The sequence below is a fragment of the Epinephelus moara genome, chromosome 18, assembly GCF_006386435.1.
Source record: "Epinephelus moara isolate mb chromosome 18, YSFRI_EMoa_1.0, whole genome shotgun sequence".
Taxonomy (NCBI): Eukaryota; Metazoa; Chordata; class Actinopteri; order Perciformes; family Serranidae; genus Epinephelus; species Epinephelus moara.
Window position 1 is genome coordinate 26,699,902 of NC_065523.1, and position 24,514 is coordinate 26,724,415.

A 24,514-nucleotide genomic window follows, 5' to 3' on the forward strand; every position below is an offset into this window, starting at 1 on the left:
TGGCTAAGTCTATAGGCACTCAGCTTATGTTATCTTAAATATTTTAGGATTAAAGCTGTCGAATGGTATTTGTCATTTTATGCTGCGTGATTTAGTCTCTAATAACTTACCATACGCTAATCTTGTTAGTCATCTCTAACTTTTCTTAAAGATGTATTGGATGCCTCTACAGGGAGTGTTAATGAAATGTTGAAGCCTATATGGGACACTTAATGTATCGTCCGTTACAGACAGACAAAAAAAAAAAGCCCAGCACACAGTGGCAGCCCATCTCCAACACATTTATTAACCCATTCCAGGTACCCGTTTGATTAAACACACACACAACTAATTTCCAGCTTCTGTCCACCAAACATCTTACGCATTACTGTATCACATCAACAGGGAGAGCAGCAGGCAGGTAGAGAATATCCAAGGTTTCTGGTCTTTGCATCAAACAATCTGGAAAACCAGGATTCCCCTAAGAAATCCTTTATCTTAAAATAGGGAAAGACAGTCACGGTCAAAGATGCTTCTTCTCTTTATTTCAGGATATCACAGAACTCTGTGGGGGAGAAACAGAAACAGTGGGTTTAGGAAGAGATTAACAAGTTCTCCAGGCAAGACGCCAGTGTCACACAACATTATGGTTAAGCAGGATGACTAAACAAACAAATTATTCTGTGCTTACTTTTATAGTGGATTTGTATGTGCTTCTTTTTATAGACTGAAATTTCAGCACTAAGTAATGGACAGCTCCCCTGCACAGACGGCTGCTGACAGCCTCTTCTTTTTTTTTTTGGATGTTTTACACGCACCCACCTTCCATCCCAATCTTGCCATCACCATCCTTATCGCCTGCAGCCATCAGAGCCTTGGTCTCAGCCACAGTCAGCTCCCTCGCCTCCGGAAAGAAATTCTGAAGGAACCGTCTGATGGGTGCATACAAAATACCAGCCATAAGTTCAGACTTATGTCATCATATCATCATAGACTTTATCTTTTCTGATGCCATTTTCTCCCCCTCTAGGCCTTTCTGAGCAGTTCCAATCCCCCTCCCCATCACTCACTCGCCTGCCCTCCCCCTCATGTATTAACTGAGTTCATTCACAGCGGTAATGCTGCTCCATTCATACACTGACCTCTGCCTGTGGGCTATTACAAGGGGGTTACAACATAGATGTAGCACACATGCACAAAGACACACACACACACACACACACACACACACACACACACACACACACTATCCTTACTTGAGCTCCTCCTCCTCAATGTATCCACTCCTGTCTTGGTCCAGGACTGTAAACACTTTTCTTCCATCTGCCTCAGATGAGCCGGTCAGTCCCACTTGCGCAAAGAACGACTTGAAGTCAAATGTGCCTGGAGCTACAGAGGCAAAGAGAGAGAGAGAGACAGAGACGAAGAGAGCAAGAGAGGCAGACAGATGTGGGAGTGAGAGGTCGATCCCAGAATGACAAGAAAGCAAGAATGGCGAGCGACTGAATAGAGATGTCGCATTAACTCATTCGCTCAGATGACTTTCATTCTTCAACCGATGACATTTACCAATATACACCCCGTAGCGCATCACTGTCTTATACCATTATAGGCTATGGCATTATGCCATTGAAACAGTCAAAGCACACTGAATTTTGCCCATGGGTTCATTGCAAACCTAAATGTTAAAAGCCCTTTATTTATCAAGCTGTTCAAAGTGGAAATTCTCATCTAGGATGTCATTGAAAATGGCATGATGAATAAGGCTTGCAGCCACACTTTGAGCAATTATACCTTTACACTTTGAGCATTTCAGTTTACCATCACTTCTTACAATACATCACATAAATACTACCTCTTTTATTTGATACATTAATGTTATTTTGCCTGAAACATTGCTAACAGGGTGGGGTTTCTTGAATTAAGAGCACATAAGCGCTGACATTTGATATCAATCTGAGGGGCTGAGATGTGTCTGCCTTGTCATGCAAACATAATTGCCAGCTATAAATGATTAAGTGCTCTGGGATGATAGTGGCTGTATGTGATTTGGCTGTTTCTGCTCAACATAAACACTTTGGTATCTGGGTGGTGTCTGCTCTCCTGCCACATGGCTGCCAGGTTACCTGAGGCTCCCTGCCCCCACTGTGAACAACACATCATACAGGTATCCCTTGTGGGAATCACAATGTCCCTCTTTCTCTCTCCCTGTGCACTATGTGAGTGGATTCATATTCACTTATGTGTTATTGCGTTAATTATTAGATGCTTGTAAAGTGTGTGTACCCCCCCCCCGCGTGTGAGCGTGCATGTGCTGTCTGACTCACCTTGACAAGCCTGGACTGCAGCCTTGATGTCCTCGTCGCTCAGCATCCCTGCAAATGCCATGGTCCTCTGTAGCTGCCTGAGGGGTGCAAACACACATGCACGGAGGAAATGCAAAGTGACAGTAAATGAAAGTGGTGCAGGTGTTTTCTGCTGTCAGATAACAGTCTCTGTCAGATTAAAACTTGTGGATATATTTAGCGTTATTATTTCTCTGTGGGGTGTCTTCAGGTAAAGCAGCACTGTCGAAAAACAAGGTGCTGAGTGGTATCTTTAATCAGTGGGGCTTTGCCATTTTGACCTGTCAAGTTCAACTAGATTAACAAAAGATGCAAATTATTTCAGTGAAATAAACAGATATATTTCATCATATGACATGGTCTAAATCATATGAGAATTCCCTCATGATCACAAAATGAAAGTTGCTGCAACTTGAAGGAGCAAACACAAACATGGACTTGAGCATCTTAATTTTTATTCGCCCCTCGTTGAAAGCAAAAGAACTGAGATGCTTTAAGGCACAAACACACACACAACTGCCAGCTATCCTCACACAAACATTGCCGTGCACATGAATTTGCAAAAAGGCTTGGTACTCACCGTGCTTCGGGTGAGGTTTGCACTCTCTGTAGCCTGTGATGCGCAGATCTCTGCTTCTCTTGCTTTGTGCTTAAAAGCCACCAACACTCTCTTGCAGCTTCGTGATCCAGAGTGCAAGAAGCAACCTGACGTATCTGTCCTCAAACCCAGGGAGATTTCCCCCACGCCACAGAATGCCTCCTCCTCCTTCATCAGTTAATCAGAGCAGATAATTTTCTCACTCATTTTGTTGTGCAAACTTGCAGGCACAAAAAAAAAATACAGTAAAAATATTACTACCCCAATTTGACAGATATAAATGTAATTTAGTGCAGATTTTTGCTTTTGATTTATCTTAACATTTCTGCTTTTACTGCTACAAAAACTAAGCTATTACTATTGTTCATATTAATATTAATAAGGAATAATTATATAAAACAAAGATGTAGGTGAACTTAGTCCATAAGATAAATATGATTATTATCAATCAGCCATGTGTGCTTAATTTTACTATTAATTATGTCTGGTAATCTTAAAAAAAAATGCATTAAACACACACATGTACATGCAGCTCTCTTGTTGTGAGTCTAAACTATGTATGACTGTTCAAGACCATCTTTCCTGTTTTTGTGGCTGTTGTGGAAAAAAATAGGATGAAAAACTGGGATAGGAAAAATATGATTTTGTTTGTTTAGCTATGAGTATTCACTAATAGGGGATATAAAGTGTCCCTGTAAATCTTACACCCAGCTATATTCATGTGATATCACAAGACAGAAAATAAAACAATATCCAGGCTTGTGCCAGCAATAGAGCACCAGTCAAATTACCCTGTCCACCTATTAAATGTCGCATGGCAGTTTATGGTTGGCCGTAAATCCAAAAATAAACATTTATTACAGACAGGTCGTCTTTCCAAACCAGCGTTACGCGCCTCACATGGTTGGCAAGTGACTAGATGTAAAAAGCTTTCTTCAGCTTTGATACAAAGCACTGGATTTACGTGACTGACAATAAAGCTCGAAGCTGATTGGCTCTGCGCGCAAAACGCGAGGGCATTCTCCGCTGCGATTGGCTCGATAACGTGTCAATCATTTGAGGATTTACGCCTCACTCCGTGATGTGACGTTGTACAGGAACATGGCGCTCTGGAGGGGAGGTGTTTCATGATAGTCAGGGCTATTGATTAATTTCCTTTAGCTGTGTTCTTTTAAATAACACTAAGGTACATACACCGAATATGATAGGCCGTGAAAGGTGATCGCTCCTTTTGTCTCCATGGACAACGGGACACTACATTTCGTAGCGCTGTTTGCTGTCGTCAGCTGAAACTGTTAGCATTTACATGCTAGCTGAAGCTAGTTAGCCGGCTAACAGTGAGTAGCTAACGTTAAACAGACCGAAAAAATGCTTGTTTATGTAGCCTACGCTGACGTTAATGTGATTATCAATGATTGAAACACGCTATTTAGTATCAAATCAACCATTTATTGTTTAGGACGACGATTCCGAGTAGCTAACATTTTGTTAGCTAAGCTAGGAGGATGGAGAGCCGCCATGGATATGTTTTGTTGCTGGCCAGTGGGATTTTCCTGTCGGCGTTTTGGCTGTCTGAAGGTGCCCCTCTTCAGTATCCTCACACATCAGGTGAGACAGCTGACTGTAAGCTGATACACAGATAAGAGACTGTTTGTTTGTCCACTACAACTCCTGTCTATCCAGCTGCTTAGCTAGCAGATGTTTCTGTTAGCTCGTATTTGCTGTTTGGGGTGGGTGCTAATCAGCAGCTAAAGGCTAACAACACAACAACCTGGCTGCATTTGATGCTAACCAGTAAAGACTGTTATCATTGTATATGGATATTTCAACTAGTGTTTGTTTAATAACATATTTGAAATGGTAGTTTATTCTGTCTAGCGTATATGGAGTGATGAATCTTTAAATAATGCTTAACTTACAGTAACAGCATATCATCGTCACGACTCTGCTAACAGCAAACAGGTAAACAGAAACCATACACTCTTCCTCTAACAAAACTCAGAAAATACTTATTAACCAGTCTGGGTTATGTCTGATTGATATTTAACACAAATCAATCAGCCTCAAGATAGCAGGGATGTGTCTGAGTTAATATAATACAGTCTATTGTAACTGCAGGTACACAGATGTTAATCTGTCAGTGGGGTTGGTCCAGTCTTTGACATTTAACTGCGTTTATGGGACAATAGACTGGATGTTGGCCTACCAGCATGGAAACACTGCTTTTTGGTTTTGAAGTGAACCTTGAATAACGTCTTTTATGAGGATAATAGTGGCCTCACACTGCTGACATCACAGAATTAGCCATGGGTGTGATCATCTGATTGTTTTAGAATGAATGAAAATGTTTTTATGGCAGGAAAATGTTTGCCATCTCTTGTCAGTGTTAAGATTAACAGAAACGAGAGAAGTGTGAAAACTATTCAATTCTAGCTGTTTTACTTGGCAGGCTGTGCGACATGCCAGATTACAGTTCTGTAACTGGATGAATTGGAGGATTATGTGATCATTTGAGTCATGTATGAGGTAAAGATGATAAAACATTTGGTGACAGCTTCTCACTGATTTCACCTCGATGTTCATTCATTCATTCATTCATTCATAAATGTCACACCAATTGAAGGAGATGAACCAACTCCAGATATTATCACTTGATACACCAGTAATGTTGTGGATGCCATACATCCGCGAAGAGACAAGGAAATTGTTTCGGTGTTTTCATTTTTTTGCAGCTCTTTAATGCAAGAGGCTCAGTCAACCTGCTTCCTTGTGAGAGATGCAGATGTGAATATCCTGTAGGGATCGGTAATGTGTAACCGTAACACATTCCAATCTTATCACTGCCAGTCAATGATTAGCAACAGGGTTGTTTGCTTATCATAATCCAGCATACAGGAGAGTCATGTGGCAATATGAGCATGCATTTTATGCTTTTATTACAGTGCAATCTGCTCTTTGCTCCACTTAACCAGTCTTCATTTTCCCAGTTTGTACAGATGTGCAGTTATACTGTTTTTCTTTTCAGTTATGAGTTGCGGGCGAGGTCATTTGTATAAGATCAAGAACTGGAAAGTCACTTGCGAAGCCTGTCTCTAAGTGAGGTGTGCTGTGTTTACATCAAACATTGGTAAAGGTAGATGGGTAAGCTTCAAGGGAAGTGTCAATGTTTTAACTGTAGTAACAGCCAGGTGATAGTGGCATGTCTGGGCTGTTAGTCAAAGTGGACATTGGCCTTAACCCTCCACAACCATGCTAGAGGTGTAAATCACGAGTTTCAACATGACAATATATTATGTAAAGTCTTTGGACAATGATACGATATTTGCTGATATCACAAAGTCTGCCATGATACAGGTTTGATTTGATTTAATTCAGGGGCCTTTGATTGATATGAGACGGTGTCAGTAAATTTCGTCATTGTCATTTTCCTGGGAGCTTGACATGATGTGCTTGGCACTAGCACGGTAGCATTGATTGAATGTTAGGAAGGAGGTGCGCTGGGATGGAAACGGTGACACAGATGTGCCATGGGAATTTCAAAATGAGGCGTATCTCAAAGAGAGGATATGTATCTATGTTTTCACTTCACATTGAAAGTATTGGATCATCGATCATTGAATCAAGATATCAGTCCAGATGGATGTACATTACATTACTACTCCAGGCTCTAGGCTGCAGAGGATGCTGATTTTACAACACTTGCACTGTTGACCAGTCTATAAACAGTGTGTTTTAACAGTTAAAATATTGCTAATTTATAATTGAAAATAACAGAACACAGTCTTGCTAATACGGATCCCTACAAGCGGCCTAAGTATTGCTCTTCAGTTGATCGATGGAGCTCAGTGCTTCCTATCAAAGCAGCCAGACAAATCTTAGCAGAACCCAAACATGTCAGCCAGACAATGCCATCCCTCATCCTGTATGTAACTGAAAGTGCAGACATCCACTGTTGTGCACACTGGTGGGTGAAATCTGCAAAAATGGGTCAGCTCCTCCTCTGCGTGAATGCCTACTGAAATATGCAGTGGAACCGAAATAAGACCTGGCAGCTCCCTGCCGTATTGGTCCCAAAAACCAGTTGAGTCATTTGGCGGGGCCTGCCAAGTCATAATATGAACCCATGACTCAGATAAGGCCTAACTGAGGAGAACTGATCCCATGTAGGGCTGCCGTGACCCAGCTCCTGTTTTTTCTATCTGACTGCTGCTGCAGCCTCACTGGGAGTCCTGCACTGCCTTGGAACCCTGTTGCTCCGCTGAAACAGACAACGAGGCTTTTTTTGTATCAAAAAGCTGCCTGCAGTTACAGCCAAATGTTTTTCACAGGATTCTTGGGAATTTAAGCTTTATTAAAGCCAATTGGGATTCTCTGTGAACGATTACTCCTGCCAATGACAGATACTAGTTTTGTAATTTATAAATTGGAGATGGAGGAAGTGTTTTGTGAAAAACCGGCACATGTGACATATTTTGGATCTGACTGGAACAGGGCTTAAGTTTTGGTTCATCATTAGCTCACTCTGATTCATCATACTGGAAATTCTTGCCAGTCTAGAATTATGAAACATAAGTATTTCATATGCGGATGGTCTTACGCCAGGATCAGTCTACATGGTATCTGTTTGATAATGTTTTTTTAATCTGATGGATGTGCGATTTTAGAAAATAACTTAAACTCAGGCGAAGTCTTGTCTTCTGTTTTTCAGTCCCTCCTCTGCATAGCATCGTGAAAGACCGAAGTCAGGGGTTTCCTTATCTTAGTATGAGGCTGTAGTGGTACGCATCAGGGTGTAGTGGAGGCGGGAGCGGTCTGTTGCGTGACATGGTGACAGTACAGTAATGCATGCAGCAGATATTCCTTCCTGCTGTAAACGTTTATGTTTATGGAGGGTTGATGTTTACCTAAACTGTAAACTGTGCCTGTAGGTCTGCACCTCACCAGTTTAACTAACAAATGTCCAAATAGAGGTTTATATGTAAATTTGACTCAGTATTAATGTGTGTTAAACTACTGCCTGTGACTCACACTAAAGATCTGGCAGGAGGAAATTGGCCAGTGGTGTTTCTGGCACGCCACATTGTTCGTCGCCTTTGTTCACCTATTCTGACGTTGTTCCTTCCCTCCAGACAACATTAATTCCTCTGGCTTGCTCCCTGCATTTATTTTCCTCTCCTTATGCTGCTGATGTGTCACTTGTTGTAGTGTAAAATATTGTGTAGTCTGTGGTCCTGATTGAGGCATGTAAAGCAGATTCGGTCGATTAGGTCGGGCTGCGTCAGCTCTCAGTTCTCCTCCTGCTCCCTCCGCTTACAACTGCACCACAAAGGCAAGGCAAATTTATTTATGTAGCACATTTCATACCCAAAGGCAACCCAAAGTGCTTTGCAGATTAGTCAGGTCAAGTCAAAGTTCATTATAGTTCACAAAGCATCCTTTAAAGGGCTGTAGTAATAATAATTTAATTCCAGTTTCATCCATAAAGCCCAACATCACAAATCACATTTTGCCTCAGAGGGTTTTACAGCATGCAACATCCAACTGTTCTCTCCCAAAAAACCCTTTAACTGGGCAAACATGGTTGAAATTCAAGGGAAAGCATCTTCCAGATTAACCGAGTACAACCTTCAGTAGACCATCTAAGACTTAATAAGGCCCATTACTTCCCCTCTGATGTCAGTGATAAATTACAAGGTGGGAATAACCTAAACAGCTGTAAGTACACATCTACAGTTAGAGCTCCATCCGCTGGGCCTGCATCCTGACGATAGACCCATTTAATCTTTAATTCCCCTTCTCATCAATATTTTAGCACAGACAGCGTTTCTCTATCGCAATTGTTCGCATGGAGGAGAGATTTTGTTGAAGTAACCCTCTGGAAACAGCCACCACTTAGAAATAAGTAGAGTAGTGTATTAGAGTGGCTGTTTTGCATCACACTATATCTGCTTTTACTTTTCCTAAAGGCCAACATACCTGCGGTGTCGTTGACTGAGGATGATCTAATGTTGTGATCTTATTTTGATCCCAAGTGAAGAGACCAGATTGAGCAACCCTGTCTATTTTTGGAGGTGATCGCTTACCGCACTGCTGTGGTAGACATGAAATGAATCTCAATCATGGCTGACACTCTGGATCATATCTAATGCCCCCCAGGGAGGTAAAGTGTTTGCTGCTCATCTCATCTGCTATCTGATGGGCTGTGCTGTCTGGATGTGCAACTGCTCCATCAGACCAGACCTGACTGGGAGTGCGATCACTGCTCTGACTGTTGTTCAGTTCTTACCTCTGGTAAATTTCAAGGGAATGATTTATTTATGAATCGGGGGAAGGTAGGACTTGACGCAAGATTGATTAATTCACTTCTACATGAGAACTTTGAGGCGAGGGTTTGGCTGAAGGTGCCATTTTGTCAGCTTTAACAATGGTGTGGTCGTTGGTTTAGGCCAGGTCCATAAGGATAAGTCTAAAAGCATTGTTTACATGTACAAACAACATGCACCCACACAAGCTTTCAGACTGTTTTCGAGATCTGAAAATGCCAAAATGATGCACGGAAAAATAGCTAAATCTGTTTTTCTTCGGCAAACAACAACATTATGCATTTCAGCCATCACCTGCTTACGAGCGTGACAGACACAACCCAGTTTCTCTCCTCGCTTCCTACTCGCCAGGTTTCAATAAGGCAGAGCACACAGTTTAGATGTTCACGCTGACACTCAGTTGACTTTCTGTTTCTTCTGATATCTGCATTCGTATGAAATTTATCAAAAAGGTTATCTCAGAATAGCAGTAATTCCTGTGCTGCTGCACTGAGAGCATTGATCAGCTCACAATTTTCTGCTTGTTAAATCCTCTACCAATCTAAATATAAATACAGATTAATGATGACACGTATCGTGGGATAAGCTATTCAAAGAGATTTGGAGACGACAGAAAATTAGGTTGTTTTTTTTGTAACATTGCAGGACCAGACTGTCCAAGCATTCATTTGCCACCATGTAGAGAAGCTGTGCTTGCACCATCCACACTGAAATGTACATTATTTTTTAACTGATCCCATCTAGGGCTAAGACATACTACTTTTGACTGTAGACATACTATCCTTAATCTGGGGTTCAATTTATTCCTAAAGGTTGACTGTTTATAATGCACTCTGTTTGCTTAATCCTTCATGTACTGATGTGAAACCAACTAGAAGAGGGTTTGTAGTGTGGATGGATTCAGCGCCCGCCTTCATCTGTCAGGAATTTGTAGTTCAGCAGAAGGAGACTCAGTAGGTGTTGATTCTCCCCTCTAGCAGACAGGATGTACCTGACAAGCTACAACCAGTGGGAGACAGAATAAACACAGGAGGGAGAAATGTGGGCATAAATTTGCACTGTTCTCTCAGCACACTCACTCACACACACACATCCCGAAGGTATGATGCAGAGGGCCGAGATTATGTTTACTCATTACAGTGTGATACGACATAGTGAAATTACAACACAAGTCAAATTGTGCACCTGGATTCAGAGATTCAGATCTCTCCTGGGGACATCCACAAAAATACACGTGAGCTGCATGTGGAAAGGTTTGACGTGAATGTTTTCTGACCGATTACTCACCTACAGCGGTGACTATGACGGACAAAAGTGGCCAGCACTCGCACCTTTCAAATGAGAAGTTAGAAATGAGCAGTGACATTTGGGACACGAGAAGACGAGGCGGACATGTGGTGGAAGAACACGATGACAGGCTCACACTTACCACCAACTAAAGGTTGAGCTTTTGTCAGGATTACGCACGATTTAAACACTTAGTCGGTGCACGTGATCATCTTTGTGGGCTTTCAATCCAGGGAGAACATATTTTTAAGACATGGCTGCAGTGTCTTTGGGTTATAAAGTGAAAATCATTTGATAATCGCCATGTAAATTTGGTTTTGCTGCCCCTTTCAGCTCACCTTTATTTCCTGTAATAGCACTGTTTGTTACAGGAATAAACTAAAGGCGCTGGAATAAATTGGATAGTTAGTGTTTTGTGTGTGAGGCAGTCAGAACAAACATGTTGCACTAAATTGGAAATCGCTGGCGCTAAAATGGAAAGCCTCAGCCGTGTGACTGTTGGTCAGCATCAGTGCAGAGAGAGAAGCAGCTGAGCAGCGCAGTGGGTGGGTTCTCAAGGCTGCTGTCAGCCCTGACACTCGAACTGCTGGGCCAGCAGCATCCTCACCGACGCAGACTAACACCTGCTGTCACCACTGCTGCACCATCAGCTGCTTATCAGCCGGTGGAAAACCCCACAACTGTCTCTCTGAATGGCTGACGACGGGTGGAGGTTGGGTGGTCTGGTCCGGAGAGTCACAATTGTCACGCCATGTTTTCAGAAATTGTAAACCTTAGAAAATAATCACGGTTTTGACATTTTATACATCAAAATGATCGTATGTCTCGCACAGTGTTATGCTGCAGTGGAGGTGCTTTGGAAAGAGAGCTTTAGAAGTTTCATATTAAGAACACTGTGTAGTTTTATTTTTGTTATCAAGCTTAAATGTACCTTTGTTGTGGGTGGATTTAGGAGAGGAGCCAGTACACCCCTGGTGCGCAGTATTACTGTCAAACATGCTTATGTTTATGCCTGTAACAAAGCTCTCAGATGCCAACTTGTATTCTCTACCGAGTTTATTTTGAAGCACAGCTATGAATTTGAATAATTCAGCATAGTTTCTGTCTGCTTTTCCTTATTTCAGGTGGAAGCACAGGGGACACGTCTGTGTCTCTCTACCTGTCCCTGGCGGTGTCACTGACGGCGCTTGTGGCCTTGGTGGTGTTGCTAGTGAACTGTGTGACCTGCTGCAAGGAAAGGGAGATCAACTTCAAGGTGAGAGTCCTGGCGGGCAGGTAGCCAGACAGATACAGCTCCACCTGCTCCCCTGATGGCCACACCTAATGAATACACGGAGCGGGGATGGATTGTAATGGACACTGTCTGTGAACTCAGGTTCTGTTGTGGAAGATATGCACTGCAGTAACATGCATAGTGTTTTTAGTCAGTCTTGATTTTTGTTATAGGAGTTCGAGGACCACTTTGATGATGAGATCGACTTCACACCACCAGCAGAGGACACACCTTCTATGCAGTCGCCAGCCGAGGTTTACACCCTCGCTGTGTCCCCTGTGGCCCTGCCTGGACCCCCCCACCTCCAACCTCCTGTCCGCATCACAGGTCTGACACATGCACACTCACAAACAGATTGATACTGCGTGTCAAAACATAATTAATCACTTCAAACGTGTGCATGCGTATCACCGAATCACAATCAGAAATGTTTTATTGCCAAGTAAATTTGCACTTAACAAGGACTTGGTGCATAAAATTAAACACAGTGCCAAAATTTAATGACATAATTAAAAATAAAATTAAGAAACTTTATAATAGAATATGAAAAACAGATGTACTGTACATACACTTACAAATGGCATATTGACAATGTCTTTGAATGGCTGGATTTCTGTCCTAGTTTCTTCCTGTGCTCTGAGTTTTCTTCTGTCCTTGTCTTTTTCATGTCTATTTTTAGAATGCTAAAAATCCTAAATATACAGCCCTTTGGATACTACATATTTAAGAATAATTTATAGAAGATGGGTGTATTTTTTGAGCTCTTAGTGTCATATGCCTTTTATAGAGCACACAGTAATCGGGTCATTCCACAAGGAGAACATATCTGATTGGGATCTAAACAAACATGCACCACTTGATCTTATTAATCTGTAGGTTTAGATGGACCTTTTCTTAGAATCACCAGTTATGAGCAACAGCTGTGACCTTTTCACTTTTTCATCAGTACAGTCTTAATTAACATTGTTTTGTGTTTGATTTCACAGAGGGATCTGCAGGCTTTCAGGTAGCACGTCACAGTCTGAGTTATATCCAGGAGATCGGCAACGGCTGGTTTGGACAGGTAAGACGGGCTCTCTTTGCATTGTCTCAAACAATAACAAATAATAAAACCAGAAAATGTTAAGTTAGGGTAATGCTTGGTTTAATATGCTGATTCTATACGACATTCAGGGAGTGCTGAGGGTGGTTGCCTGCATCATCTTTGCCACAGGCGGAATATATGCTCTGAATATGTTATGACTGAAGGCTTATGCACCTGTTCCCCTCCCCCGTTTTTATTCTGCAACTCGTGTTAAAGTGGATAACGAAATATATATACTCTCTGAAATATCCTCAACCCGTCTAGTGAAATACCCATTTTTCTTTTTCAATCTGTCGCCTTCTGTCCTCTGCAGTTTTTGGCATCCCTTGATCTCTTGTGATATATAACATGTGGAGGCATAAATGCTGTATGGCCTTTTTCTCTGTATCTCGTTTAATCCTAAGTGGCGTCATGTCTTAACAGGTCCTTCTGAGTGAAATCTACACAGACCCAGGGGGTGCCAGAGTGGTGGTGAAGGAGTTAAAAGCTAATGCAAGTGCCAAGGAGCAAAATGATTTCCTGCAGCAGGGGGATCCATACAGGTAAACTGTTTTTTTTAATGAAGACTATTATTATTTGATAGATTAATGATAGTATTTTATATTTACTCCAACTGCATTTTTAAAACTGAGTGTGTGTGAGGACATGCCCACAGTACATGAGGACAAAAATAGCTATAAATGACATCACTGTAATGTCAGCAGCTCCCTCTATCTTTCCTTTTACACATTGCATCAGACTTAATCTCCCAAATCTTGCCGATATTATTTAAAGGTATTGTTTCAAAGCTTATTGCAGGCCTAATTAACACCAGTATTTATGGGCTTTGTGTTATTTTGCCTGTGCAGAGTGCTGCAGCACCCAAACATCCTCCAATGCCTGGGGCAGTGTGTCGAGGCCATCCCCTTCTTGCTTGTTTTTGAGTACTGTGAAATGGTGAGTGACCACATGCACAAAACACACTATTAATCTTCTTTTTACAAAAAAATGTTGATTGTACATGAGGCAAAAAAAGATATATAGCCAAAATTGATAGTTTTACAGTCATGGGAATGAAACTGATCTATAAATCTGCAATTTGTAATCGTATTTTTTAATGTTGTCCAGACTTTCCTCCATTTAACATGCGGCTTTGTGTACCAGTGTCAAGTAATTGAGAGATGGATCATTTACAGCTTGCTTAATCTTCACTTAGCTTCAGCTTCATCAATTGAGGAATTTGAGAATTCTCTCTTGTCACTCTGTTAAGCTCACAAATTCATAGGGCAAGACCCTTTTAAATACTGTCCAGCAAGCACACATAGCTGTCCTGCCCTATTGACCATCTGCACTGAAAGCGTACTGTCTCAATCCTAAATTAGCTCCTCCATTCATCTCAACATATTGAAGTGTCTCAGACTCCATCATGGCAGCTGATTTATTCACTGTTTTCTCTTTACCTATTCTGGGGTGGGCCAGGGCCTGACTGCTGGGAACTCCCTCCCCTCTCCTCTCCTCCCTCCTCTGCTCCCCCCCTCCTGTCGAAGTGCCATAGCTAGCCTAAGCCTGGGACTTCTCACATTCCCACCTCACCCAGTAAAGCAACAGGCTCCATTTACGCTCCTCTGGTGTCAGCTCCACCAGTTGCTGTGTTTGTGCATTTTAATGGGTAGCACCTTGTGCACATTGGAGACTGAGTTCAGTCTAAAGTAAACCAAGCTGTTCCTAAAGAAACCTATGGGGTGACCAGTGACGAATGCAAGAAGCCAAAAATTTTACCTGAATACACACCACGTTTAGTGTCTGTTTTATTTATCTCAATAGGACAAACCTTTACTATAAGAAGTACAGTAGACTCGGTTTGAAGATTTGAGGCTGCAGTTTTTTGTGGTGTTGGATAACATGAGCTTCAAAATGTTTCTCTAAATCTGTGTCCTCGTGTTTATTAAAGTAGGAGCAAAAATAACGTAGCTATAACAGATCTATATTTCTATAATAGCAACATATTAAAGGGACAGTTCACCCCAAAATCACAAATACGTTCCCCCCCTTACCTGTGGTGCTGTTTATCAATCTAGTTTGTTTTGGTGTGAGTTGCCGAGTGTTGGAGATATCGATTACAGAGATGTCTGCCCTTTCTCAAATATAATGGAACTAGAAGGCACTCGGTTTGTGGTGCTCAAAGTGCCAAGAAAATACTTTAGCAATGTCTCTTTTTAGAAATTATGACTCAGCTACTTAAGAAGATCCACAGACCTTGGTGTGAGCAGTTTCCTGTAGGAACTATTTTCTTTCTACCGAACTACACGTCAACCCTATTACTGTGCCGAATGTCGCTCCATAACTCCTGCATGTTAAATAAACAACTGTTCACAACTTGTTTCCGCAGTCCCCAGGTGCCTAAATCACAGAGTTGCCTTGAAAACCTGACTTGACAGAGTGTCAACAGTAACTCACTCTCACTGTAGTCTGTAATCTTTACCTTTCATCTCTATGTGAGTGTACTGTTGAATCAGATGGTCCTTACTACTACTCTGGCAGCTAGAAATTATCTCGTGCGTTTCTGTGTATAAGTGTATCAGACGCAGGTGTGTCTGGGTGGCACAAGTCCACTAACTTACTGCTTGATGCCAGGATACAGGATGTCCTTTTTGTGGTAACCATGAATGAGCTGGCACAACCTGAGCCATAAAGTTTGACTTCACAGTTGTTTTATAGGGGGACATCACATCCAGCCTGTGGTTCTTGGATGTTGAGCCACATTTTATTTGCTAGTAGAGAAAAAGGAAACATATTAAGGCTGGTTAGGTGACACAAATGCTCCACCTCCACATTGGTTTGACCTGGCAAAGTGTGCAGGTCCAGTTTGGCTCATCTCGCCAGATATTGCATAACTTTGTTGGGCCGGGGTATTGTCAGCTGCCCAAGCCTGGCTTGTGTCCTGGCATTATGGTCTGGCCCAGCCAGCTCCACTAACGTCTCTGACAGGAGATGGAAATGAGTCAAGGTGAATGACTTATCACAAGTGTGTGCAAGCCATTAGGGAAGCCCACATTTGAAGACCAGGTCCTGTTTGTTGAAGGTGATAATGTGTGAGGGTAGCACAACTGAGTGATGTCTATGCTCGTTATCCCTCGGTGGATAAAGAGTTTTGAGGACTTCATCCAAGTGAGATCTTGTCTTACACAATATGTTTTTCTTTTCTTTCAATATGTACAGTACAAAATTAAACTTTAAAATAACACTTACTTCATAAAGAGATAAAAAAAGCATCGCTCCTGCTTTTAAGTTGAATTTGAAGATGACTTGTCTTGTCCTCTTATTACTTCATGACATGTCAATCATCTTTTAGATTCCAAAACATGAAATGCGACACTGCAGCTGCGCAGTGGACAAGATGAGTCCCATAAAGCCAATATACTGTGACGTTCCCTCTGACAGCGTGGTGATTGATGGTGGTTTTTCTGTCCTGTATCACCCGTGCCGGGTAACCCTGACTCAAAGCATTTTAGACATCAAAATACATCAAGCAACTGGTGCGGGGGCCACAGAATGTCACATACCATAGCGTGAGTGACAGCTTCTAATGCACAGATCTCCTGTCCCGGTGCTTGGCTGTGTCTTTGGTTTTTCCAACCCACTTTAAATGAAACCATGTCCACTTTGTATGACGAAAGCCTTGACGTCTGTGTTCTTATGGAAACCGTGCTCCCGTCAGTTCCACGAAATATGACAGCTACAGTAGCTTGGAAAACAGTGATTATGGGACAATGAATTTGATGAATTTACTGTTAATCAGACCACAAATGAGACAAGAATTAGCTTGCTAGCGCACCGTGAGGTCCATTCACCCCTCTGTCTGTCGCTAGGAGATTAATTTACCAGAAGGAGAGCGGGCAGCAGCTCCGGAGACAGACCATTAGTTAGCAAAGTCAGCTAGAAATCCAGTGCCAGGATCACAGTGTAATGGCAGCAACAGAAAGTTTGCTGATCTTGGACCGCCCTTACTCTGTCAAATTAGCAAACTTTCTGTTGCTGCTAGGGCTGGGCGATATGGAGAAATCAAATGTCATAATGTTTTATAGCAGATATCCTGATATTGATAATTTGAGGATATTGTAGGGTTGACTGTTGGTGCTTTCTCAAAATATTTACACAATGAGGTTTTTGACAGATAATCATCGGTAATGTGGATATAATGGCAAATATAAATTGGCAAACATAATAACAGTCTGGTAAAATCAGAAAAATACATCACTGTACTGTTATGGTGCCTTCAAAACCAGAAAAAGACAACACTCGCAAAATTACAATATCCAAAATCAAAGACGATACTCTGGTCTCATGTCACGATTTTGAATAGCGATATACTGTGTCATTGCTGCCGTTAAATGGGTCATGGGAATGCAGCTGTCAAGGCTTTCGTCATACAGAAGTCAGCGTAGTTTTATCTAAAGCAGGTTGGAAAAACGATAGACTGCCAGGGCATTAGTCAGACCCTTCTCTGGTTCAGGGTTCCCGGACGTGAGCCAGCTGACTTCTGGCTTGCGAAAGTTGTTGATCTCCTTCATTTGTTACGGTCGTTAAAGCAACAATCCTCGCAGGGGTATAGAGCTGCTCTTTATGTGACTGTCGTGGCATTTATTAAGCTATACATTACTGACCATGCTCTGCCTATAGGCGTATTGAGCATTGTTATTCACCGTGGGGGGAAGTTGCCCTTATGTGATTTGTGTCCTTTTTGGCGTCTGTAGGCTATTATGCTCTATTGATGGTAACTCATTCTTTAAATTAGCTGATTTAACAAAGGCTGTTGGTCACATTTTGTGAGAACATTACACCTTTGAAGTGCTTCACCCTGGATTTCACATTACATTCAGTGTCCTACTTGCTCTGTTTAGCTAACTGGTAAAGAAGCAAATAGTAATCAGAATATAGCCTGCTTCTAGTACCTACTAGTAGCACGGAAAGTACTTAAATAGCTTGATTTTTTTACATAACTCGATCATGTGACAGCTGTGGCAGACATGAATCTGTGCATTGGGAACTAAGTACATTCTTGTTTATTCATGGGTCAGACACAAGGCCTAATTGTTTTGGTCGCTCACACTTAATGTTGTTTCATCAACAGCCCTGGACCCTCCCCCCTTGAAACCCAGACCTAATCACCTGCTGCGGAGCCTTCACAAATAAAGACAGGCGGAGGGTATCACTTACCATACATTGAATATAGCTCTTCTTTGAAGACTGCTTCTCAGAGCTGTGTGTGTTGCCGTGCGGTAGCTTTTCTGTTTGTGTGTATATGTCTGTGTCTGCAAGGGTAACTGTGGTCGAAGCGAACCGCGCTGCTTACATAAGACGACTGATCTAAGCTGCTTGTAGTGAGATAGCTCAGGGAAAAGTAAACCCTTTGTAAACACGCAGACACGCAAACACAAACAGTAAATGCATGTGACTTGACATTTTTAACAAAACCATCTCGTATATTATGTGAATCAGGTGTGTGTGTGTACAGTGCGCTCTTAGTGGCTCATTCCTCAAGGGAGCTCCGTTCTGCTGGCTAATGGGGAGTCTCCTTCACTCCAGCTGTGTTGAACATGGTCTCAAACGCACACATAACTTAAATGGCCCTTTGCTTTCACATTGATTTAAATATACTGTCCTCTAAAATACCTAGTATCAAGTTGTAGGACAGTGTACTCAAGAGTCCCTTCTGTCTTTGTTTACTCACATTGTAGTGGAGTTGTAGTGTGTTACATGTTAGTGAATGATAACCACAGGTGTCCACAGATATTCCCAACCAGCCCTGGGTTGCGAACCTGCACACAGCTGAGACCCTTGTTGTAATTCAGATCTACAGCTCCTCAGGTCTGACCACAAAGAGCCTTGTAGGTCTGTGATCTGTGTTCTAGATTCACACTCTTATACTCTGATAGCACTGTGGTCAGTCACACTAGTGAGCTACATTCTAACACAAGCCCTAATATCACTCTCTAACCATGTGTGTGTGCCTGTGTATGTTTTTTATGTGGGGGTGTAATTAATTAACACAAAGCGCTTTGCCCTGCTTCCCTCACGGGACACCTTGTTCATTTCTCTCCTCCACTCGTGGGCTCCGAAAAACCCAAGCGTACACGAGCACAGCTTATTTCACTGACCTGAGCTGGACTCTTTTATTTATAAATCTCTGTGACACAGCATTGAGGTCCATTAAACAGCGTTACCCTTATTTGGTCCTCTCACACATCAGCAGTGAGAAGTGCTGAGGAGACAGGAACAGGAGAGTCTACTGCCCCTGTGTGGCGGTCTCTGCACAGTGCATTTAACTAGCACTGCTACTGCTATAATACAAATAAGATTCATCTGGATTTATTGAATGTTCATGCTTGCTTTCGGTGTGCTAATACAGCTGGTTGTTTTATCTGTGTGTGTGTTTGCAGGGGGATTTGCGTGGCTATCTGTCTCAGCAGGATTGGATGTTCCGAAATGCTGAGTTGCTGCAGCTGCAGAGGATGGCCTGTGAAATTGCTGCTGGTGTCACTCACCTTCACAAACACAACTTCCTGCACAGGTAGCACTTCAGAATTGCAACACTTGAGCAAGCTCACAGGTTTAAAACGCACTAAGCTAAGCATTGTGTCTTTGTTTGTCTGTCAACGACTACAGCTGCTGTATCCTGCAATTACATATTGCAATCACAGCCTTTACTCACAGATGTTTTACATTTTTCAACAACATTTAGTTTTTCTGCCACAACTTATTAGATTAGAGGTTCCCCCAAGTAAATATGTATTACTTCAGACGTAGTTATCTTTACCTTCTTGGTTGTATTAATTTTAATGCAGAAAGGAGTCTTTTGAAATCTAACTAATGTCATTTAACTTTTTAAGGATTTAAATTTATGCAAAAAATTGGCTTAAATTTATGTATCTAACATTAGATAAATTTTAGCACTTTAATATTTAATCTTATGAACATATCTTAATTGCTATCTTAAATTTTTTTTTATCAAGAAAATACAAATTTTATGGTGTATGATTAATATATAGTCATTTTGCTTGGTATGTATGTAATGTCACTAGACACAAACCTCATAAAATATGACTGTAAAAGCTTAGGTCAACTGTCTGTCTGACTGTCCAACCAGTCTCATGAGTACCAGTGTTCTCCAAAAAAGGTGTGTACAGCAGAGACGCTGCATTTCATTTTCATTTTTACCCCCAGTGAGTACTGGATGTCTGGCTCCCAGCAGCCAGCAGGGTACAGGGGGGGGATTGTTGGGAAGGTGTCTTGGTTGAGGTGGGGGGTTACATACGATGCTCCGCTCATCAGCTCTATTTTGCATGCTCAGAATAAGCTCAGAGGGTTCCAATTACACAGCTCCCATGCATTGCCACAGTGTCAGCTGTCTGCTGCCAGAGTGGATATGATGATTCTGCTCTTTGCGTGTAAAAGGATAGCCTCATATTGGGCGTTGTGTTTTAATCCTTGTTACAACTTAAAGGGAGTGCTACAAGCTTCCCTTCATGTGGACAAACGTAATTTGCAATCGTAAAAATATGTTTTCTTCAAAGGCCACAAAAAATTGTTACGGAAAACTGAATGACCAGTTCAGCCACATGCTGGCAAAATTAAATGAGAGATGATTGATGGTGCAGCGCCACAGACACAAAACCCTCCGGGGCAAGTGCTGTGTGGGATGATATCCAAAGTTGAAACCCCAGCTTTGCAGCGCAAGGGTGAGAATGGTGCTGCAAAGGATCGAGCAAAACATCTGAATATATTCTCAATCAGAAACCATGGAAAGATGTTTCTTTAAAGGCACACAGTGATTGCTCTACATATATTTTTAGAGAGGTTTTCTTATTGGAGTTTGGATTGTCAATCAATATGTGACATGTTTGAGTATTCAATGTGTTGTAAATGTCTTGATTTTCCTAATTACAGGATAAGATAAGATAAAAAAAGAGTATATAAGCTAAACTTTATGAACCACACACTGGGGAAATTCAAGTTACAGCAGCTCTAGAGTCAGCACAATGCAAATGGTGTGAGAGTAGGACATTCAGATTTGTATTTTTAAAGACAAAATATTCATTACTTTGATAACTATTCTTGTATTTCAAAAATATCAACTTGTTTGCTTTCCTTTCATCTTAATACTGGGTAAATAAATAGTTACTGCTTGCAAAAAAACCTCCACACTAGACAGCAGTAGTGTCTGATAGGAGTGATCACTGCCACGCCATGTATTAACCTTGTAGGGTTAAGATGTTGGACCCATTTCCTCACTGCTCTGTTACTGTATGTCGGCCCTCTGCCAGCAGCAGGGGGACGGGGGACAGGAGGGTTTAAAATAAATCTCCATTTATCTTACAGAGGTTTCAGCAGGTCTGACAGACGCTGGGCCATGTACACACGAGAGCACTGGTGTCAGCAGTGTTTGCCGTTAGGCGCGTAAAAGGGACTTGGAGCTTGTGCGCAGGGCTGAAGGGAAACCAAGGCCTGCCTCTTCTCTCAGTGTGAATTAACTACCATATGTCTGCTTAATGGGCAGAAAGAGCGCCTCAGAGCTTCTTATGCCCTCTCCTGGCAGCTCCGCGAAACGTTTCTGTGTTTCCCTCCAGACACGATATCCTGCTGCTGTATGCACGAGTCAGGAATAGCCCCTGAATGAGTCTTGTTGCAAGGTGAAGAGCAGAGGCAAATGACAGAAGGAGAATTTCCTGTAGTTGCCAAAGTCATTTGTGATCTTGCCAAACTCATTTGCAATTGATTCTTGTGAGGTAATCTTAGCCTTAAAGGATAAGAGCAGATGGTGGTTTCCTTGTTCATCGTGATATGATTGATTTAGATTCACTTCACTTTAACATTGCTTTATAAACACAAATAACAAAGCACACGCTCAACAAATTCCCTAACTAGCAAGAACAAACATCTGCTGAATCTTCTCAGTCAAGCGGTGGTCGCCTGAGAGCTGTATAATCAGTGAATAATTTAGTAACTGTAAATTTGTGAAGTATCTAATCCATCCCTGTGTGTCACGCTGATGTTGTTTTCTATGCTCTCACAGTGATTTAGCTCTGAGGAACTGCTACCTGACTGCAGATCTTACAGTCAAAGTGGGAGACTATGGCATTGGACCCTACAGATACAAAGTAAGCAGAAATCTCAATTTCAGATATTTTCTGCATTTTGCTATTTACTGTGTGGAGCTGCATACACTAGTCAACAGGTTATACAAGATACTGTGCATTAGACTGGACTGTAGTTATACTTTTACTCCTAAATAGATAGATGTGATCCAATCCAACTTTTTATGACTGATACTGATAAATATTGTAATATTACTTGTAATTGCTGATGTGATACAGATTAGCAGTGATAATTATGTGACTTTTACTGTGTCTGTTTTTCTTTTGTGGTCACGAAACTGAGTGAAAATGCGTGTTAAAAAGCATCTGCTCGAAATTATATTTCAAACACATTGTGGATAATTTATTTATGGTGTATTTGATAGAGCACTTCGATGTAGTATACATAGACAAACTGAAAACAGCTATCGGACGTATCATACTCTCATGTTTGTCTTGGAAACTCTGACTCATGAAATAATCATCCAGATACATACCAAATTAAAAAAATCTGTTAGATCCTTTTGCTTGTAGCAGGCTACCACAGCCCCACAGTGCCTGCCAGGCACCAGCAGCCTAATGATATACAGTATAAGCAGCCTGACCGCATCTTGATTCCCACCATCTGGAGTCTAGTGAGACTCACACTTGTCTTAGAAGGATGCATATGGGGGAGACTGGGCATCGTGATGGAAAACATTTCTGTTTGTTTTGCCTAATTTATGATCTATTTGTCCTGACTTGTCAAGACCTTTTAATAAATATTGTACAACACACATAAGAGCCCAATTAATTGGAGTATCTCTACACTTGGATGCATTTTAAGATTTAAAAGTTAGCCACCCAAGGTGCTGCTGCCAAGAAAAGAACCTTGCATTATATAGTTGCCAAACTTATCAGAAAATGTGTCCTTGTCATTATAAAATTCACCCACAAGGCACATGTGAGTAAGAGTCAAGTAGTTTGAAGCCATAATTTTTGCTCAAAAAGAGCTTTTATTTACCAAACTCAATAAATGACTCCCTCTCACGATGGTAACCTACTCCACTTTGTGCAGCTGAGGAACTGGAGTTGCCTCTGTGAGGTCTGGCAGTTGTGCAGCCAGCTCCAGATGACGTCACTGAGGATAAATCTTTTTCATTGTGGGCAGTGCAGTTTGTCATCCTTTGATCAACTGCATGTTTCACTGAAGAGATGAGACTGTCTTCTTTTGTAACTGGACACGCTGCATATGTCCCGAGGCGGTTCTGTCTGCTGCATTCTTCAAATACTGCTGATGTGTCAGTTTGACTGTCTGAATTTAATACTCATAAGATAAGGTCAACCAGTAAATCTATTTCTGTAAAGAAAGGGAGAGGCAAAGAAGACAGGGCACTGCCTCAACGAGAGCTAATAAACAGGCAAATGTCTTATTTTGTAGAGAGCTTTTTTACAGTGTTTCCTAGAAAGTGTGTCAAAGTAGCAAATACTGTGTGTAACTGTTTATTTAACAATGTTACTATAGGAGGATTACATCATCACAGAGGATGATGTGTATGCACCTCTTCGCTGGTTGGCTCCTGAGCTGGTGGGCGAGCGCCATGGGGGTGTGATTACTCTGGAGCAGTCCAAGCCCAGCAATGTGTGGTAGGTACCAGACTGCTGCTCTTCACTGACACAAGAGGACATTTTTAAAAGCCCATAACTCATAATGACTCTGAGGGAACCTGAATTTAATCCAAATATATTCTAATGTGAGTCTCCTGAGAGAGCTACAATCATGTCCCATATTCAGAAAATACATGTGAGGTATATTTGGAATAAGACAAAGACAATAAATTTCACCTCTGGCTCACTGCTGAGCAAACAAGCCCCGCCAGCCAAAGCAAGAGCTTGTAAATCCCAAACAATCTGGATAATTTCCAAAAGCGGGGAAAAAAGACCTTGACACTGCACCAACTAAGCATCTCTGCACACTGTATAGTCTTTTCAGCCCCTCCCTGACTTCACAACTCATTGCCCAAATGCTTTTCGGTCATAAATTGCAGAGTTTCGAAACATAGTTTTAATCACAAGAGGCAGGTAATTTATTTATTTTACAGTACTGTTTTCGAGGGGTTGAGTATTCAACTCACCACATTAATTTTTATGGTTTTGGCTCAAGAGGTCAAGGTCTTTTGCCGAATTCGAAGTGTGTAAGATAACTTCTGTCCTGCAGTGAATTCCAACAGCTCTTTTGTCCTCAATGTTCCACAGGGCCTTGGGGGTCACATTGTGGGAGCTCTTTGAGAACGCCACTCAGCCGTACCCCCATCTCTCCGATCGGGAGGTTCTCAATCATGTGATCAAGGAACAACAAGTCAAACTCTTTAAGCCACAGCTGGAGCTTCCTTATTCTGACAGATGGTGAGTTTTTGGAATATGTCAATAACATTATTGTGAGCAGTGTTTCTCAGATCAGGTTTTAAGTTATTGAAGCGGCCATTAAAAGAGTGTCTTATCTGAAAAAGAGATGTCTGTTTTCCCGTAATTT

At 41.7% G+C, this 24,514-nt stretch overlaps 2 protein-coding genes across 3 annotated transcripts in view; one reads left to right on the forward strand and one right to left on the reverse strand.

The window, feature by feature from the left end:
* Positions 1-265: 265 nt before the first annotated feature.
* pvalb5 (parvalbumin 5) lies at positions 266-3,061 on the reverse strand. Its single transcript, XM_050068759.1, has 5 exons — positions 2,905-3,061; positions 2,307-2,383; positions 1,236-1,368; positions 802-911; positions 266-544 (listed from the first exon to the last, which is right to left on the reverse strand). The coding sequence occupies exons 2-5, from the start codon at positions 2,365-2,367 to the stop codon at positions 522-524; spliced, it is 327 nt and encodes a 108-aa protein (XP_049924716.1). The 5' UTR covers positions 2,368-2,383; positions 2,905-3,061; the 3' UTR covers positions 266-521.
* A 953-nt stretch (positions 3,062-4,014) lies between these two features.
* The window catches only part of lmtk2 (lemur tyrosine kinase 2), a 28,591-nt gene continuing 8,091 nt past the window's right edge, over positions 4,015-24,514 (forward strand). The window contains exons 1-10 of one of the 2 annotated variants that reach the window (XM_050068735.1): positions 4,015-4,530; positions 11,657-11,787; positions 11,979-12,132; positions 12,792-12,868; positions 13,313-13,431; positions 13,738-13,825; positions 19,309-19,439; positions 21,942-22,026; positions 23,507-23,628; positions 24,238-24,387. In XM_050068735.1, coding sequence (XP_049924692.1) covers positions 4,428-4,530; positions 11,657-11,787; positions 11,979-12,132; positions 12,792-12,868; positions 13,313-13,431; positions 13,738-13,825; positions 19,309-19,439; positions 21,942-22,026; positions 23,507-23,628; positions 24,238-24,387 — 1,160 coding nt within the window. In that variant the 5' untranslated portion in view covers positions 4,015-4,427. The remainder of the gene's footprint in view (positions 4,531-11,656; positions 11,788-11,978; positions 12,133-12,791; positions 12,869-13,312; positions 13,432-13,737; positions 13,826-19,308; positions 19,440-21,941; positions 22,027-23,506; positions 23,629-24,237; positions 24,388-24,514) is intronic. The other variant, XM_050068736.1, reaches the window with a different exon arrangement.

Excerpts from the sequence above, each read along its gene's own strand:
- pvalb5 (XM_050068759.1), bottom strand. The coding sequence starts at position 2,367 with ATGGCATTTGCAGGGATGCTGAGCGACGAGGACATCAAGGCTGCAGTC. Across the intron at positions 1,369-2,306 it reads TGCAGTCCAGGCTTGTCAAG|CTCCAGGCACATTTGACTTC; the intron begins GTGAGTCAGACA and ends TTGCCTCTGTAG. Across the intron at positions 545-801 it reads TGGCAAGATTGGGATGGAAG|AGTTCTGTGATATCCTGAAA; the intron begins GTGGGTGCGTGT and ends TCTCCCCCACAG.